The sequence below is a fragment of the Lemur catta genome, chromosome 23 (genome assembly GCF_020740605.2).
Source record: "Lemur catta isolate mLemCat1 chromosome 23, mLemCat1.pri, whole genome shotgun sequence".
NCBI classification, from domain to species: Eukaryota; Metazoa; Chordata; class Mammalia; order Primates; family Lemuridae; genus Lemur; species Lemur catta.
The window spans coordinates 9,749,780-9,769,861 of record NC_059150.1 but is presented as its reverse complement, the minus strand read 5'-3'; the positions used below and the strand labels follow the sequence as shown (position 1 = coordinate 9,769,861).

Genomic DNA, 20,082 nt, shown 5'->3' with positions numbered 1-20,082 from the left:
TCCAACGTACATGTCATACATTACAGCACATTTTCATTCGGACTGGCCACATTCTACGTGCTCAGTAGCTGCATGTGGCTGATGGCTGCGGTACCGGACAGCATAGCTCTAGACCCAAAATCCTCCCTTGTATTTTGGAAAATTCCTACAGATCACCTTTGTCTGATTTCTGGACACAAACAAATGCTATACGTTTTAAATTACAACTTAAATCCATTCATGGCCCCTTTGGAAATCCCTGTCTTACATTAGCTGAAGATCCACAGCTGCAGAATTCAGTTGCTACAGGAGAGAAGCAGCCGAGAACCTGCAGCAGGAGATCTTTCCACGAACAGCAACGGCCCTCAGCACTTCCGATTCCACCTTCTAGGACAGTGATCCCTGAGCCTCACACATGCCTTTGGGCAAGACTGGAGTTTTCACCATAACTCAAGTGCAGTCAAGCAAGAGGCTGCTGCCAAACAGAAAGAAGCCTTCTGTGCCTGGGAATTCTCTCTATGCCTCACAGGACTGACCACCCAGTACAGCCAGCTCTTCCTTCTAGTGCCCTGGTTCCATTTCCCTAAATTCAATGCTCTGCAAAACTGCCTGAAGGCACAGAAATGAAGCCGTCTCTGCTGCTGAACCCCAGTAACTACATCAGCTATTCATTCCTCCCTCCAACAAAAGGATCCATCGAAGCTCCTTCCTACCTACCACAGGAGGGGATTTGCATTTTAATTCCTGCCAATGAGCTGTGGTGGTAAACCGTTTACTTACAGCCTCTAACTAACCTACTCCTTTTCACCCTCAACATTTTGGTGGGAAATTAATTCTGGGGTGGGGGTAATTAGAGAGCAATAATCGGGACAGAGGAAAACACACTTACATGCCCTAGAGTGATACAAGCCACTGTGTCGCACACCCAATCATGGTGTATGTGTCCTGCTGTTTCTATGCATGTGAAAAACTCCAATCAGCTCCTACTGATTCTTTATTTCTCTAGGACGCTATGGGTACAGTGGACTGTGGAACAAATGAGAGTAGAAACGGGAGGCAGAGAAGATGGGCTTCTAATGATAACAGAATTTAATGGCAAGCAACTCCCAAATATTCATCTGCAGATTGTCCTATAGAAAAGGGGTGATAAGGTACTGGTTTTCCATGACACCCTGGAAGCATGGGGGCTCTTTGTCCCTCTTCCCAGTTCCCACTCACGGAATGAAAATGTGATTTAGAAATAACCCAACCAAAAGGAAATCAGACACTTAACTGGGATGCAAAAGGATAAACTTCATAAATGGCCTTAGAACCTCCCAAATAGGTCAGCTCATCTGCTGCTCACCTGAGGAATTCCAGGTCTCCCAGGGCAGACCACCAGGTGAGCAATTTGCATGGGAATCCATAATGCTCCTGGGAGAGGTAAAGGAAGCCCCAGATTGAAATGGAGATGAGCCAGGAGGGAGTAAACTCTGTGCACCTTTGGTGTGTGGGGTTCAACACCCCAGCTGTCTGGGAGCAGAAGGGAGGAGCAGCTGTGGGGTCCAACACTAGGGCTTGCCCTCAAATGCCCTCCAGCCCAGCCCTGCCCCAAGCCATTCTAAGAGGCTTGTTAGAAGTGTTAAGAAAGCAGATTCTCTGGAAGCCGACATTCCCCTACATAGGGTTGGAAAAATCTTTCCTCTACCTTTCTTAGGTTGACAGCTGAGGCCACTATAACGAATGACAGATTAACAAGAGAAAAGCAAACAAATTTATTTAATAGAAGTTTTATGTTGCATGGGAGCCTTCATAAGGCAATGAAGGCCCAAAGAAACTGTTAAACGACTATTTTTACACTAGGTTTGATGCAGAGTGGACAGCATGGCGACAGGTGATTGGACAGAGTATCACCCAATGGTAACAAACTGAGGGACCTTAGCAAGGCCTGTTTCTTGTGTGTGATCCTTCATCTTCAGAGATGAGGATGTGCTTTTCCTTTGGGTGTAGAGAAGGCACCTCTCACCTGAGGGTTTTGTGACCTGCTTCAGGGGAAAATGGTGGGGGGCGCAGGTGAGGGTACCCTTCCTGCTTCTGCTGTGTTCTCAAGGCCCAGGTGCCATGTTTTGAGTTACCTTAAGGACCAGTGTCAACACAGGAGGAAAACACCAATGCAAGCTTGAGTACAAGGAAGGGGTAAGCTAGAGACTTGGAATCCCAGTAGGAAAGCAGTGATTCAACTGTCTCCTAAAGACCCTGGCCACAGGCAACAAAGGAAACCACCATCAAATATGATGTGAAGCATCATCAGACAGAATTGCCTGGAGCCTTGGCTAGGCCACAACACTCAGCACTAACAGTTCGAGAAAGGCTGCCCAGCCCTCAGCTCCTACAGGAGCCATGCATTTGGGTCCTCACGGATCCTTGCTAACTCATGGTGAGCCACCTCACCTGGTTCCAAGGGCAAGGACACCTGTTCAAGGACAGGACCAGCAGCCTTTGTTTCCCCACCCTGCAGGGCTCTCCAGAGTTAAACAGCTATCCTGCAACCAAATTCTTTTAATCACCAAAGTGGGATAAATTACCTGAACTAACAAAGCCCACACCCTTTGAGAGGCTAGTGTGCTGTATGAACAACATAAAAAGGAAGAATTAATCTACAAATGAGCTGCTGTATCCTTTTCTCATAAGCCAAGATTAATAATGAAGGCCACAGGTTTGTATAGGAATAAGCAAAAGGTACAAAGTGAATGTGTTCAACTACACCAGTTGTATCGCACCTTAAGAACACCTACTATATAAAAACAAAGACATGGGGGTGGTGATTCAAATAAATACTTTGCACCATAAAAACCAAAGGCTCTTTAAGCATAAGGGCTCCTGGTGTTCTGGAGTCTATTTAAGGAAACGTTAAGTATAGATCACTGACGATTAAAAAAATGAAAATAAAGCACTTGTGAAATGAAAAGGCAAATCAATGGAAAGCACAATTCCATTTATAGAAGTGTCACTAATATGCAACTTTTCAGGAAGATAGCTGCTTCATAAAGGAAGGTGTGCCTGGCTCTATAAAGTCAGAAGGATCTAGGGTAGCTGTGAGCATTAAAAAATAATCTTCACAGAAAAAAAAATGGCAGAATTCAGAAATAAATCCAAGAACTTGAAAAAGAATAAACCTATTAAAGAGAAATCTTTGTTAAATTTAAGACAGGAGAAATGAGACACATACAGGATTCAAAACATTAAATAAGAATATGATATACAAATGTTAATACATTTGAAAATGTCAATGAAATGGAAAAAAACTGCTCAAACTGACTTAAAAAGGAAAAACCTAAATATACCGTAACACTGAAAGATATTGAAAAGTTTTCATTGAATCTACTCCCACAAGACTTCATGCCTGGATAAAACTTAAAAGTGAATGAAATCCAACTTTGACGCAGACATTTCAATATATACTAAACAGTTCCATAGTATGAAAAATAGACTCTTCCTCATTCCTTTTATAAAGCTAACAGAATGCCAATACTGAAATCTGAAGATGAAACAAAAAATAAAATTACAGGCCAATCACTCTCACTTAGAAATCAATACTTTTTTAGAAAACTTAAAAAAAGCAGTATATTTATCAAATAAAAATAATATGGTCCCAGTAGGTTTGTCATAAGAATCCATATCGACTGTTACTAGAAAATATGTCAATAGGTCAAAAAAAGGAATAATAGGTGCTTTAAAAACAGGTAATATTCAACATTATTGCCAATTTAAAAAGGCTGGAAGGCTTCCTTAACGTGATTTCAAAAAATAAACAAATCTTGTTCAACTTTTCACTAATGGTAAAAACAATACAGAGTTTCCATTAAAGTCAGAATTAAGACAAGATAACATCCTACTATATTATTTTAGATGCCTTACCAAAGCAAAAACTGATGAAGCAAAACCAGTATCATTATCTGTGGATGATATTATCTAAATAGAAAAACCAGGAGAATCAAATGATAAGCCAATGGAACATAAGAGAATTCAACAGATTGTTGGAACACAAAATAGATGAACCAGAATAAATGCCTTTACCATAAGACCAGAAATAATCAGCTAGAAAATGTAAAAAATTGAGAAAAATCCCAATCACAAAAGGAGGAAAACAAGACTCAGAAATCTCAAGAATTTTAGCAGGGCCTATTATGAAGAAGACCATGAACCTTCATTAAGGGAAGTCCTTGAACAAAGAAATTATATTCCTGTATGCAAAGACACAGTATTATAAGAATGTCAATTATTTACAATTTAATTTCTAGGTTTATTGTAATTCTAATTAAAACTCTAATGAGAGTTCTTTGGGACTTGCCAATTTCAAGTATGTATCTGAAGAATAAACTGGTAAGAACAGCAAAGAAAGGTCTGGAAATAAAGAACAATGCATAGTGACTTAGTCCACCAAATACTTAAGCATTTTATGAAACAAAAATAATTAAAACAGTGCAGTACATACGTTAGGATTGAGAAATCAAGGAAACAGAAGAGACAGCCCGTCCATCAGTCTGGAGTGTATATAAGAATTTGGTACATGATCAAGGTTGCATCATAATTCTATATGGAAAGACAGTAAATGTTTGGTTACCTATTTGCAAAAAAATAGGTCTTCATTTTACATCATATACCAAATACACTTGAGATGGGTTAAAGAATACGCAACCCGCTGAGAGGTAGTACAGAGAGATGCAGGCTCTTCCACGGAGGTGGTAACTGGCACAGCCTTACCAAGAACGGCCTGGCACGGAGCATCTATCAAGAACCTGGAAAATGTTCTTGTAGTTTCACTCTGTAATTCCTCCGCTGGAAATCTTCCCGAGAACAATCAGATTCGATACAACAATACAAATTCATTCCTTACAAAATAAATGAGCTAAGCATTCAACTCACGAAGTTGGAATAAAAAGCAATGGAGCAAACCCAAGGAAAACAATAAGGAAGGAAGGAAGATACCGGCAGAAATCAATGAATCGGAGAACACAAAGAAACAATTGGAAAAGCTAACAAAGCCAAAAGCTGAAATGATTAATAAAATCTCTGGCAAAGGTGATCGAAGAAAGAAAAAAACAGTAGGGAGGGAGAAGTGGAGAGCGAACAAGGGAAGTAAAAGAAGATGCAAATAAATAGAATATACGCAAACAATAAGGAAACAAAATTTAAAAATAAGAGTTTTAGAAAGCACAATATACTAATCAAATTGAAAACCTGCAATAAAACATATGGATTCTTAGGAAGCCACAAAATGTCAAAATGGGTACAAGAAAAAATAGAAAGTTTAGGTGGTAAATTGAACCAGTAAAAGACTTTCCCTTCCAGATGCCTTTTGTTTTTTAAACAAGGGACCTCCTATCACCATTTTTTAGTAATGATAATTCAATTGTTTTCATTCCAAGTATTGCATTCAAGTGATAAGGGCCTCTTTTAGGCATCGGCATTTCTTTCTTTCAAGGCTTATTACACAAGCCTTACAACAATGCACGGCCCGTGGCATCTTTCTTCACACTAAATGCAAACAGACATAAAAAGTTCTACATCTACTAAACCGTAAGGCACAAACTTAATGCAGGAGCTGTGAATTAGCCACAATACTGCAGACCACAAGCGATGGGGTCGCCTCGAATAGCAGACCCCCCTCCAAGTATTTCCATGTGACTTTGAGATGGTCTATACTTGGGTAGAGTTGGGGACAAGTGGGTATTCTGTTGAGTCCCTGCTGTGGTTTGCTGAGAGATCTGATTTGACTAAGGCTGTTAAAATCTGTTGTCTCTAATGACTCGACAGCCCTGCTGCTGTGGATGGAAGGGAGAGCAGTGAAGGAGATACCTGCCCATGCCCAGAGAGGGCAGCTGTGCCGATACCCACCTGTGGCATTTCACCTAATCCATTTTGAGCCTCTCGTACGTTCTAGGTACTACATTTGCTCCAAATACAAAGGCCCCAAAAAACTTCATAGAAGAGAGAATTTTTCCAGTAGCCTACTTTTATAACGTGGGCGAGCAGCACTTTTTCCTGAATTAGAAAGTGAGATGTGGAACCAAAAAGACTCAACATTGCACCAGTTAAACACACTTTGGCAAGACAGCGGATCTGGCTTCCATGAGCTGAACTGGCAAAACCATCAGAGGAAGACAATGTTTCTTGGGAATGGCTTGAGAAACACTTTAGCACTGACAATAAAAGGAAAAGCATAAAGGATAAAGGAAGCTTCAGGCCTGGGAATGGTCAGTAAGAAGCCACACAGCACCACCACAGCCTCTGGACCAGCTGAAGGGCAGAAAAGTTTTGTACTATCCACAGAGGGGTCCCCCACTCATCCCAGCAGCTACCACCACACCAAGAGTTTAAAGTTTAACAGCAGAATAGACAAAAGAGCTTCCCCTTTAAAGCAACCTGCTTTAAGAAATTGTCAACAAATATGAACGACAGAATAAAAAAAGTATTGAGTCTAGAGTTGAACAGACCTGGGTTTAAACCCCAGAGCCATTACTTATTAGATGTGCGACCTTGGACAAGTATTTTTATTTATTTATTTTTGAGCTTCAGTGACTTCGTGTGACCTATGCAACTTCCCAGACTGGGTTTTAAGCGATCTGCAGCTTCCATTTTTGTGCACTTGCAGGATTGCTTGAGCTCAGGAGTTTAAGACCAGCCTGAGCAAGATCGAGAACACATCCCTACTAGAAATAGAAAAATTAGCCAGGCATCGCGGCCCAGGCCTGTAGAGTCCCAGGTCTTGGGAGGCTGAGGCAGGAGGATCGCTTGAGCCCAGGAGTTTGAGGTTGCTGTGAGCTACGGTGATGCCACGGCACTCTAGCCAGGGTGACAGAGTGAGACTATCTCAGAACAAATAAAAAATTAAGGAAATTAAAAAATAAAGTCTATTCAAAGTGGGGAATCTCACAGAACAGTGAGACATAATAAACAGTAGTTATCATTTTACATCACGAAGCTTCAGGATAGTTTGTTATGCAGCAGTGGGTAATGACGACACCCATTGGTGGAAGAGACTGCTGACTGACTGCTCATGGCCATTCTTGCTTTCTTCCTCTCCAGTAGAACCCCTGAGTTCTGGCTGGATAAATGTCCTCCCAACCAAAGATTCCATTTCCTAGCTTCCCTCTCAGCTAATGTGGTCACAGGATGAGGTTCTGGGGAATGGTGCATGAATAAATATGGTTATAAGCAACTTTCACCTCATGCTCTGAAAGGGAGAAGGTCCACCCTCTCCTTCCTTTCCATCCTTGCCACCGGTCAAAAAGCAAACGTGACAGCTGGAGGCACCTTACACGAGGTGGGACACATGTAGAGAACAGCAAGGGAACATGTTAGAAGGAACCGGGTTTCTGATACTGTCTAGACACCATAAAAGCCATGGACCACAGTTATTATAAAGGCTACGTTTTTGCAGCCTAGCCTGCCTTTTAAGTGATACCCATCTTATAGGGCTGTGCTGACCGTCAAATGACATGAGGTACATGAAGTGCCCAGCACAGTGCCTGACAAAGAGCGGGTTATAAGCTCCTTCTGTGTAGGCTCTGAGAGCTCCGAGGGTCCAGCAGGGAATGCAGCTGCTTGGACAGCCTTGACCAAACAACACTGCTCATCTACTTTAGATGGTCACCCTGCACCTAAGCCCACGGCTTTGAGTGGGAAAAGTGCAAAATGGGGAGAAAAGTCAATCCTGGTGATCCACAGGGCAGCAGATGCTGAAGGCAGAGCGCTCTCAAGTGTACTTCCCAAAACCTCCCTGTGCCATATTCAATGACTACACTACTTTCAACATGCCCCGCGCCCTCAAGATACATCCGACATACAGTGCCTTTCCCAGTCTAGCCTTGCTCTTTGATTTCAGTTCAACCCTTTCCTCTCCCACATCCCACTCCGCACTCTAGTCCTGCCAAGGGTTTCACAGCTCCCAGATCATGCTATTCTCTTTCCCACGCTGACGGCATCATACAAGCTTGTCTGTTTGCCTGCAGACCCATCTCCGTCCTTAGTTACTGCCTTCTTCTCTACTTGGCTGACTCCTGCTCCTCTTTGAAACAAAAGCTCAGTAATTGCCATTACCTCTTCAAAACCATCCCTACCAATGCGGAGACTGCTTATGGTCCCTCCAAAATTCTTTCTTCCATAGCATGAAAAAGTTTAGGCAGCACATAGCCACCAAGTTAAACACTACATTTCCCAGCCTCCCAGCTGTGACTGAGTGCTGACCAATGGGGTGTGAGCAGGAGTGACACATGCTACTGGCCAAACTGTCCTTAAAGAAAGGAACAGCTCCCATTCCCCCGACTATAGGCTGGATTGAGACTTGAGGATTGTTCGTCTCCAACATGTATCATCTCTAACATTTAGTATGTTGACAAAGGCAACATACTAAAGATGGCAGAACAAGAAGATAAAAGGAGTCTGGGTCTCCAACACCATCAAGCTGCCTCCATATGTCTGAAATATGTCTAAGTAAGGTTGAAACAAAATGGTTTACTCTGAATCCTGAATGCAAATCCCCTCCCAAGGCCTTTGATAAGCCATTGAACTAACCCCTCCTATTAACTAAGCCAAGCCACAGAATCACCTAAAAGGCCCAGGACTGGGGTAGAAAACTTCATATTGTCAGGTCATTGATTCAGACTATCCAAGACTAGGCGGAAGCAAAGCAGGGCCTGAGTCACACCCTTGACTATACTGGACTATTTTCCTAAATCTTCCACCTCTGCTCCTTTTTTGATAGGAAATCGGAAAAGCGTGGGGGCTTACCTTTGGAGACTTTGTAAACTTCATAGAAAGAATAGAAGTGGAAGCCTAGTGAAGCCAGCAGGTAAAGAGACAGCTCCCATCGGGGCAGCATCGCTCCTTGTCATGGAGGTTCCCGATGCCCACGTGGGACGATTCTGAGAAACAGAGACAAAACATTACACCACAGACATGACACTAGAAAAGAGCATTTTAACATCAATTCAGCAGGTCTGCACTCCCAGAGAACAAGGTGATACAGACATAACCCCGATCAAACCTCCCCCTCCCAGTGAGCTTACCCCATGCTGCATCCAACACACATCCACGTCCTGCCTGCCCAGGGGGCTCAGGTCTTTTCCTAGGAGTTCCCACAGCCTCCCATCAGTTTTCTAGTCATTGCATGATACACCTGTCTTCTCCTGTGGAGTGGACCTTCAACGAGCAGAGACCCTGATCTCTGACTCCCCAGCACCTAACACAGTGCCCAGAATGTAGCAAGGCACCACTAGGTGCTCTAAAAGTAATAAATGTCTTTAAAAGCCTGAATAAAAGAAAAGCACAAATAATCTCTAAACCTCTTCTAAGCCAACAGCCTTATCCCACCTCATTCTTCAAGTATCACTCCATAGTTGTTCATAAAAATGGAATAAAAACTGTTCTGCCTTCTACACTCTAGTACTTCTTAAAGGGAGTTAATGACGTAACTCCAGGCAGCTGAGGCAGACACTGCTCACTGCCCACTCCCCAACATTCAGTCTCTTCTTACACAGTAATTGAATTTTTACCTGGACACATGGATGCTTAACTCAAGACTACACTCTAGTCAAGTGTAGACACTTGACTAGTTCCATCCAAAGGGGTGTGAACAAAGGGATGTGAGGCTGTGGCCATACCCTTTCCTTCTCTCCTCCCTTTCCTGTTGAGCAGAGTTGGAACAGCCACCCTGGACCAAGAGGTGACAGCAACGTGGAAACATAAGACAGAACCATCTCATTCCTGGCTCCATGTACTACCCCACCTCCCACCTCCCAAGCTGCCCCAGACCACCTATATCTAGACTGTTACATGAAAGTGAAATGCAATTCTGGGTTGTTTAAGCCCCTACTATTCTAGATCTCTCTGTCATGGCAGCCATGACTGGAGTCTAAGTAATGGAGAAGGTAATGGAAAGTTAGGTACTAAAATTCTGCAAATTAAATGGTCCCAAATGTTCCCAAGTAACAGAATTGACTAAATGTAAGCCTTTTTATGACCTTCATGGCTTTACTTAAACCTCTCGAATATGTCTCATTGTAGATGCCAAATTAAGAGCAAAATTTTAAGCCCCACAGAAGCACTTCCGGTATGCGACATTAATGCCAAAACCCAGAATTCACGCATCATCTCATTTTGTTTTCACAACAGCCTGGTGAAGCAGGTGGAACAAGCGAGGCAGGCATCTCACAGATGACGAACGCGATGAGGTCACAAAGCCAGAAATAACTGCCAGGACAGAAAGACAAATACCGTACGATCTCACCTATGTGTGGAATCTAAAAAAGTCAAACTCACAGAAACAGAGGATAGAATGGTGGATGCCAGGAGCTGGGCTTGGGGAGAGATGTCGGTTAGAAGGTACGAAGTTCCAGTTAGACGGGATGAGTAAATTCTGGGGATCTGTTGTGGAGCACAGTAATTACAGTTATTAACAATGTATCCTGTACTTGAAAATTGCTAGGAGACTAGATTTTTTTTTTTTTTTTTTTTTTTGAGACAGAGTCTCGCTGTGTTGCCCGGGCTAGAGTGAGTGCCGTGGCGTCAGCCTAGCTCACAGCAACCTCAGACTCCTGGGCTTAAGCGATCCTCCTGCCTCAGCCTCCCGAGTAGCTGGGACTACAGGCATGCGCCACCATGCCCGGCTAAGTTTTTCTATATATATTTTTAGTTCTCCAGCTAATTTCTTTCTATTTTTAGTAGAGACAAGGTCTTGCTCTTGCTCAGGCTGGTCTCGAACTCCTGACCTCGAGCGATCCACCCACCTCAGCCTCCCAGAGTGCTGGGATTACAGGCATCAGCCACCGCACCCGGCCTAAGAGACTGGATCTTAAACGTTCTCACCATTTAAAAATGCTAAGTAGGTGAGGTGACAGATATGTTAAGTACCTTGATTTAATCATTTCAATGTGTATGTATGTCAAAACATGTTATATACCATAAATATGTATTATGTTTATTTATCTAAATCAATGAACAAACAAATAAAATAAGTATGTAACTGAGCTAGGGCCCAACTTTAGGTCTTTGGACACCAGGCCTCCACCCCACCCGTCCGCCACAGCCAGTGCTGTGAATGCCAGTTTATGGAGCTCCTCACCCTTGCAGCAGGGCTCAGAACCTGCCACACACAAACTCCTTTGTTCAGGCTCCCAGGACACAGAGCAGGAAGGGAAATAAACTTCGGCATTTGTAAACCACGAGGTCAGAAATCAGTGGTCCTCCACCCAGAGTGCCCCACGGTCATTACTTAAAAGCCACCCACAGAAAGTTAGGTCTGGGTTTCCCCTGAAACCTAAGAGGCTCCAGAAGCAACCAGACACTCACGGGCCTCTCTCTAAAGCCCTAGTCCTTCAACACTTTCTTGGGTTCCTGCTATTTTTCAGAACCACTTCTAGCTTCATGCATTTCTACTTATACTTTATTTTTATATACTTGCATCTCTAGAAAAACTTAAGAGTCCTTTCTGGAACTCCGTAGGAACAGGTAGTCCTCACTTTACTGGGAAGTTAATTTGAACTCCTTGGTTTTACAATGTCAAAGGCTGTTGGTATTATACTGCACGACCTCCTCACCTCGCTAAGAACCTGTGATTAGCAAAGAGCTGAACTCCGAAAAATGCTACTGAAATTTCAACTTAAATAATCTTGTAGATTAAATGAAAGTTCTAAAGCCTTACTCTTTGGAAGCTTTTCAAGGACAGTCTATCTGGGGCAATTCCCCTGCCTTAAAGATTTAACCCTTTGGGAACTAGAAAATTCAGTTTTGTAACACTTTCCCTCTTTACTGCTGCTGTTAGCTACATTGTGCAGTAAGTCCCCGCACTTAAGGTTGCTAGTAGGTTCTTGGCAACTGCGACTTTAAGCAAAACATATAACCAAACCAATTTTACCATAGGCGAATTGATTCAAACAAGAGTTAAGTTCCTACAGCGTATTTCTGGTCACAAATACATCACCAAAATTCTGAAGAAAGACCCACAACATTCTAATATTAAAAATTGAAATAAATGTGAGCTATACAAGCATTTAAGAAAGATTAATAAGAAGATCATTATTTACCCATTTTGGTAAATCAGTAAGTGACGTTAAGTCATTCATGATGGGTTAAATAAAGGAACAAATGTTTGCAAAGCAATAATTATAAGGAGCTCCCATTCCTACCGTGCAGTCCAAAACCAAATCACAGTTAGGTCAGGCTCACTGAGCGCTTCTGTACTGCATCATTTATTGTTGTGCATTTGAATGATTATCATAGATTTTGTGAGTTTTTATTTTCCAATCATTTCTATTTATTCATTCATTTTCCAACCCGCTTATTCCAGCTCAGGGTCTGGGGTGGCCGGAGCCCAGACTGGCAGCTCAGGGCGCAAGGTGGGAACCAAGCCTGGCAGGCCACCATGCCCTGGCAGAGCACACACACACATCCACATGCACTCACACCGGGACCATTCAGACCCGCCAATGAACCTAACACATACAGCTTTGGGATGTGGGAGGAGAGCAGAGTATGTGGAGAAAACCCATGCACACACGGGGAGAACATGCAAACTCCAGACAGACAGTGGTCCTGGCAGAGAACCATTATCTTCCTAAGCAACAGGATAATGAAACAATACTGAATGAAAAGACATTCTAGGACCTGCTGTACATTTTGCAGACATATACACAAAGATACATAGTAACTAACAGCAAAACAGCATGCAACTAGCAGCAAAACTAGCTGTCTCCTCACCTCCAAAATTGGGGGACTGGACCAAATAGCTTCCATCTGACAGTAAATGCTGGCACCAAACCCACCTGGGGAGACGCCCAGTTCTGCCATTTATTGGTTGAGAAAAACTTGGGGTGGTAACAACCTCCGAGATATGATTTCTCATAGGGTTGAATGATGAAATGTAAAATGCTAAGCCCATGGCCTGGCACTGAATAAGCACTCAACAAACGTTAGCAGTTACCAGTTAGTGAATTCCACTCATCAGGAGCCTATCTACCCATGACTCTGATTTTCTTCCTGAATGGAGGAAATCTAATTGACCTTCCCTGGGGTGTGGCCATCCTACCTGCATCTGTACCTCTTTCGGCAGGCTGGCAATCCCAGAGTTTTCTTTAATGTCTCGCTCTTCTTCCCATACCCAACCCAAGGCCAAACTGTGCCTTGGGGCCACCCGAGAGCTGTCTGCCCAGTGCCTCTTCCTCACTACCTCTCTGCTGAGCCCCAAGGGAATCATATGCAGTACCGTGAACTTTGTTTCATCACTCTCTCAACTGCATGAACCACCTCAAAACAGACACTCACATCTCCTTCTGTGAGATTTTTTTTTTTTTTTTTGAGACAAGAGTCTCACTGTGTCATCCAAGCTGGAGGGCAGTGGTGCCATCATAGCTCACTGTAACCTCAAACTCCTGGGCTCAAAGGATTCTCCTGTCTTGGCTAATTTTTAATTTTTTTATTTTTTTTATTATTTTTTTTATTTTTATTTTTTTTTTTGGTAGAGACAAAGTCTTTACTATGTTGCCCAGTTATTCTTGAACTCTTGGCCTCAAGCATTCCTCCCACCTTGGCCTCCCAAAGTGCCAGGATTATAAGCATGAGCCACAGACCCAGCCTCACATATCTATCTTTCTTCCTCACATCTCTTTTCAACTTTTGCCCCAGAAAAATTACCGTTTTTTTCCTCTGTTCATTTCAGCTGCACACCCAGAAAGCAAATCAGAGTAGACTTATGTTTTAAAGGATCGAATGACACAACAGCATTACACAAAAGCTATACATTTGGGAATATAACTAGAACTTTTCTTAAAATGTCCAAGCCCTTAAAGGTTCCCAAAATCTCACTCAGAAAATTCTCAAATTTCTATTTTTCATGTTCTAAACAAGCATGTTCTTCTGTAGGCAGAAGCTACCAGGACAAAAATCAAGGAGGTTCTTACTCGCATGTATAAGTGATGCTGCTTTCCTATTTTTCATGCATGGATTTAGTCCTGCAGCAATGTTATCAGCTAAGTGGGTAGTTACGAGGCAGCCTAGGAACTAATCACCATTTACAACATCATTTCTACGGGAAACGGCCAATCTGTAGGGACACAGCCTGTTTTTAAGCAGGAGTCTGACTGATCAATCTACATAAATGAGGTTGCTCCACTGATGTGCGAGAGGGAAGGAGGTTTGTTGGGATGTCTGATGGTGAGGAGGTGTCTGAGAACATTCCCGTCAGGGTGGGAATATTGGTCGGGACTGGGAAGAGGAGAATATGTGGTAGTCAGGCGAAGGGAGAGGAGGAGCCCCAGGGCATTGTGTCTTCAACACCAATGATTTCAAGTTTGGATTTGGGGCCCTCCAGATCCGCAAGTGCAGCCCCCTGACTGGATCAACAGAAAGGGTTTGTGCTGTGAAATCTGGATTCGGTCAAAAGGCCACACGCAGGATCCACAAGGCCACAGGTTTACCCGTAAAAAGTCGGCGATTCAGGCCCTCAGTGCGAAGTGGAGAGAAAGTGCTGGAACTAAGACACACACATGAGGAAAAATTAGGTTGTCCCTGTTATAAAGCTAGTGCAGAAGTCAGGACAAAAAAAAAAGGAAAATAAAGAATATAAAACAGCAATTCCAAAGCTGTAAGACTAGCAAGACCGCAGGATCTCAAAGCTAAATGTTATTGACGAGAGTGAGAAATTCACGGCAAGTGAAGACAAAGAGAGAAAATGCGTTTAATATTAGGTGCTGGAAGCAAATCATAGCAAAGGCTTGCCTGGAATCAGAGGGAAGGAAGTCAGACTGGACTGACAGGGACTGTTCTCTATCTCCATATTGGGTACAAGAGCCCCAATGTTGGATATTAAAAAAAAAAAGTATTATCTGAGAATCCTAGAACTCAGGCGCACAGAATAAAATCTTAGATATAAAATAGTAAAAACTCCTCAGCTAACAGAGCTTTTTCTATACAGAGACTCACATTTGCATTTACTTTGGAATTTAACAGTACACCTGCTTTCAAATACGCCATCTACTCCGATCCTCACAGGAGGGCTAATTTTTTAGGTCCCTTTCAGGAATCAGAAATCTGCTCAGGAAAAAGTGATCTGCCCAAGGACACAGAGAACCCAGCAACGGACCAAAATTAGAACCAAAATTCCCAACTCCCACTCTTACAGGCAGAAATCCTGTTCCTTAATCTTGGGAGAAATGGTGCCAAAGCCTGAAGTGTGCATTTAAACATAACTGCTTTAAGATCCTTTTTCCCCAGCAATTCCCAGTATCATTTCAAAAGTACTTTATCTTCATTTCTGATGCAGGCAACTAATGGATTCCAACGTTTCCATTTAAAATTTTTTCTGCTCCTCAATTTTGACATGAAGCACTAAATGGGCTACACCCAAATACTCACATGCACCAGAGGACTTTAAAAAGGCAGCTCTCATCAGGAAGCTAATAATCCTTCAGTGCCAGCATCCCCATCACTGCTACCAACTATCTGCTCACTGTCCTAAACTAAGGTTTCCCTCTATTAAGTTTTCTTATACTTTAGTAAGAGCTATGATAGTAAGTACTATTTGCAGATTACTATGCTGGAAAAACATAAGTATCATTCTCATTCAATCTTCCTAGCAACGCTTTGAGATTGGTACTTCTCGTAACCTCATTTAACACAAGAGGAAGCCAAGGCTCAGAAAGGTTAAGACACTTGCCTCAAATCACACAGCTGCTAAAGCAGCAACGCTTAGATTCATATCCACCAAGTCTCACTCCAGAGCTTTCCCTCAGCCATCTCACTATTCTTACAGAGTACTAGACTCATTTTTTTCCTAAATCAATCTATTAGGAAAGCTAAAAGATAGCATAAGCTTTCTAAATATAGAAGAATTTTTTTTAATGTTGGGTATAATCTTAAACACTCCCTAAGAAAATTTGAAAATCAACTAAATGTAATCAAAATACACATGAACCATCCAATTCATGTACATTGCTTAAAGATTTACTGAGGAAGGCAAACTAAAGTAAACCAATTTAGCTTGGAAACGAGGGGAAAGTCAGCAGTTAGGCAGAGATAAGGGTTGAGTAAAATTGAAATAGTTCTAAATTCATGAACAAATGAGCACTCTGGAAACCGCAAAGTAATAAAAGTGAAAGCAGCACATGCCCACTGAAATGACGGCTTTGAAGAAAATGAAATAAGTGGTGCAATATTCTAGCATATTTGGAAAAAGCGGTATGAGGCTTTTGCTCTTTTCCAGGGTCCAATTTGGCGGAACAGAAGCCTATTTTGTGGAATATAAGTTATATGATTTTCCCCAGGAAAACCAAGTCCAGACTCATTGTGTCCTCCCCGTGTCACCGTTCTCTCCAAATCCCACTTAAGTAAGAGTCTTATTCTTCTACCCACCTAACACTAAGTGGAAACCCAGAAAGGCTTTACCAACACAGAGGAATGGTTACATAGGTTGGAGGAGGTCCATGGGATTGGGAGAAAAGTCAAATTACAAAATATCTTAACATACATGCATCAGTTATGTACCCATGCATAATAAACCATCCCAACACATAGTGGGCTTAGAATAAATATCTATTCCATCTCAGGATCCTTTGGGATGGCAGTCTGGACAGTTCTGCTGATGTCCTCCCTGGGGTCACTTGTTTGAGTGCAGTCACCACACAGCTTGATGGCACTGGAGGGGCCATGTGGCCTCATGCACAAGTCCGATAGTCGATGCTCATTCACAGGAGGTGCCTGGCTTCTCCTCCATGTAGGCTTCAGTTGGCTTTTTCAAAATATGGGAGATTCAGGGTTCCAAAAGAACAAAAAGCAAGAGGTTGGGAGGCCGAGGCAGGTGTATTGTTTGAGCTTGGGGGGTTCGAGACCAGCCTGAGCAAGAGTGAGACCCCATCTCTACTAAAAAATAGAAATTAGCTGGAAAACTAAAAATATATAGAAAAAAAACTAGCTGGGCATGGTGGTGCATGCCTGTAGTCCCAGCTACTCGGGAGGCTGAGGCAGGAGGATCGCTTGAGCCCGGGAGTTTGAGGTTGCTGTGAGCTAGGCTGACACCAGGGCACTCTAGCCTGGGCAACAGAATGAGACTCTGTCTCCAAAAAAAAAAAAAAGAAGAAGAAGAAGGCAAGAGGTGCAAAGTCTCTTAAGGGTCAAACATCAGCATTCACAGAACACTCCTGATCAAAGCAAGTCAAAAGGCCAGCCCAGATTCAAGGCGGAGGAGAAAATAGATCCCTTCTCTTTATGGAAGGAGCAATGGCACTTGAAAAAGGTCATGGGGACACAGTCTAACACACCAGGGTTATTGTAGTTACTAATGAATAAAAATCTGGGCAATGAGTTTAAAAACTACACTTCACAGTGGATCTTTATTACATAAAATGTCACAAAAGTTGTTCTCCCCCATATACATAATTTAAAAAATTTTGTTCCCAAATCAGAATTTCAAAATCAGTGTGGACTTTCTGTTCTAATCTCTAGCCAGTTTGGGAATTCCTTTCACAATAACCTACTTGATTATTTCCAGTAACATTAAAAAGCAGAGAAACACTGTTTCTAAGCAGTTCTGATTATTACCATGTTTTTACTGAAGCCAAGTCAAAATCTGTCCCTCTATTTCTAAAAATAATCTTATGCCATTAGTCCTATTTTAACTTCTGGAACTAAAGGCACGTGATATAGTTTAGTGGATTGCTCTGGAATCAGAACCAGTTTGAATCCCAGCTTTGCCACTTCCTAGCTGTGTGACCTAGGATAAGTTGCATAACCTCTGTGCCTCAATTTCCTTATCTGTAAAATAGGATAATAGCAGTCCTCAGAAGGATGCTGTGAGGATTTAATAAGTTTATTAAACTTATAGAACCCCTAGGAACTCCTAGGAAGAATCGAGGATTTCACGCAAGGCAGGGAAATGCAATCCAACACTTAAGGAGCACTTCCCCCTGGGCCAGGCCCATGCTGACTAGTTCCTGATGTTATCTACAGAGCTCCCCCAGCACTGAGCCACCCACAAAAATGCCTGCCCCCTCCAGAGACTTGGCCTTGACTCTAGGTTGATCCATCTAACCCACTTTCCAAGAAGAGGACAAAGTAAAACGTAATTAAAGCGCGGGCTTTGAGCCAAAAGGGGAGTCCAAAACCGCGCCCTGACCTGCACTACTCTGGGGCTTTTGGCCCCTCCACAACTTTATCCCACTGTGAAAAGAGGAAACATTATCCGTCTTTCCCAGTTACTGTGAGATCTTTAAATAACGTATCCGAATCACCTGACAAGCATATAGTCCCCCTCAATTAACAGGAATTGAGTCTCTCAGGTCAGAACTGTCCCAGTCCCACACTTAGTTAGGGACCGCCATCGAGAAAGAAGGGAGCATAAGGGAGACGGAACAAGAACAGAAAGCAAAAGAATCCTTTTAAGTCTAGTATGAAAACTACCAGTTCTTCAATGAAGCCCTCCCGCTCCCTGTGTTCCCATAACACTTAATCACGTGCAAGTGGATACCTAGCTCTGAAAATTAATGAGAAATACGAAACGGAAAGGGACAGAAACAATGTATCACCCCCGCATAATGCAAACCAAAGATGCCAACCCCTTAGCCGAACAGTCCCGATCCCACAGCAATGAGCACAGGAAGCCGCACGTTTAACACCAACGCCGCCTCTAGTATCTCCGGGGAGGACTGGGGGAACGAGGGCTTTTCCGCACAAAGATTGGCGCCACCTGAAGGCTAGACTCAGGAGAGATGAGGGAAACTGAGTCCCAAGAATAGAAAGCAAAGGAAATCTCTGGCTTTGGGGTCGCAGCAGTCGGGCAGGCGCAACCTCTGATACTTTCAAGGGGACCAGGGTAGGCAACTCCCCCAGGGGCGCTGGAAACCGGGGAGGAAGCCAAGCAGAGCGGCTGCGGGCAGGGGTGCGTGGACTTGGATCGGCGGGCGGGAACCCCAGTAACAGCGCCCCGACCCCGCGCCTCTGCCCCGCCGCCTTTGTCTCCCGGGCCGACCGGGAACTTCCTCCGTCCCGCCCCCGGGCGCGCACACGGGAACCGGGGTAGGAAACGGAAAGCGTCTCGTGCATTTCTTCTTTGTAACACACTAAACCAGAGCGAAAGAGTCAACACCTCATCTCCCCGGGATCCCGCAAGGTCACCAGCTACCAACCTCCGGGCTGTCCCCGGCGGCGGCGACCTTCACGCGCGCCACCAGTTCCCAACACCCCTCTCTGGGCACTTCCGAGTCCCGGCGGCGGCGGCGGCCAAGGGCTTCCCGGGACGCGGCCTGCGTCCCCCCACCCGCAGCCGCCCCGTGCGGGAGCGGCCCCGCGCGCGTCCTCGGAGCGCGCCCCCGCCGCCGTGCCCGCGCGCCACGCGCTCCAGGCAGCCGCACTCGGGGACCCGCGGCACTCCCGGGGCGGTGGCGAGCAGGCCACGCCGGGGAAGGAGGAGGGGACCGGGGGTAGAGAGGCCCGCCTCTCCGCACCCCGTCTGCGGGCAGTCTGGGCCCCGCTTCCTGCGCCGAGCCTGGAACGCAGACCCCCCCCCCGGGGGTTCACCGCGGGGCTGGGGCCGTCTGTCTGCAGGTCAGCTGCACGGCGGAAGTCACCTGAACCTCGCGGTGCGCGGTCGATCCAACGCCAGGGGTCCCCGCGTACGTTGTGCAGGCCACGGGAGGTCGCCCGGTGGGGTGGGAAGAGGGCGGGCTTGGCAGCTTCTCGAGCTTGCTGGGGGAACTTGGCCCCTGGGAGTCGCCCTGTCCACCTCTGTAAGGCAAACATAAGCTGTTCTGCTTTTCTTCGCAAATTAGAGCGAAAATCAAATGGAATGAAGCTTATGAATTGTAAAGCAACTTACAGAGATCCCTGCTGCAAAATGGATAGCAGCGATTAGGAGGGGTCGCGAAAAGAGCGGACGGTCTGAAGATGCCTCCACTGGATGTGATCACGATGTTGCTCACAGCCCTGCAAGTTTGATCCGAGGAACGGAACTTGCCCCAGTTCCACCGATTTATCTGAGCGCGATCATTTACCTGAGCAGATTCACCTGGGCCATCTCGTTAAACCTCGGGCTTCTAGATCCCTCCTCAAACCAAACGATTCGGACTGCGCAGGGGA

The 20,082-nt window shown here is 44.3% G+C and overlaps 1 protein-coding gene across 1 annotated transcript in view; it reads right to left on the bottom strand.

The window, feature by feature from the left end:
- Nucleotides 1-19,663, bottom strand: part of HHAT (hedgehog acyltransferase) — a 232,370-nt gene extending 212,707 nt beyond the window's left edge. Inside the window, exons 1-2 of the mRNA XM_045536059.1 lie at nt 19,575-19,663; nt 8,752-8,885 (exon numbers count right to left, since the gene is read on the bottom strand). Coding sequence (XP_045392015.1) covers nt 8,752-8,842 — 91 coding nt within the window. The 5' untranslated portion in view covers nt 8,843-8,885; nt 19,575-19,663. The remainder of the gene's footprint in view (nt 1-8,751; nt 8,886-19,574) is intronic.
- Between the last annotated feature and the right edge of the window lie 419 nt (nt 19,664-20,082).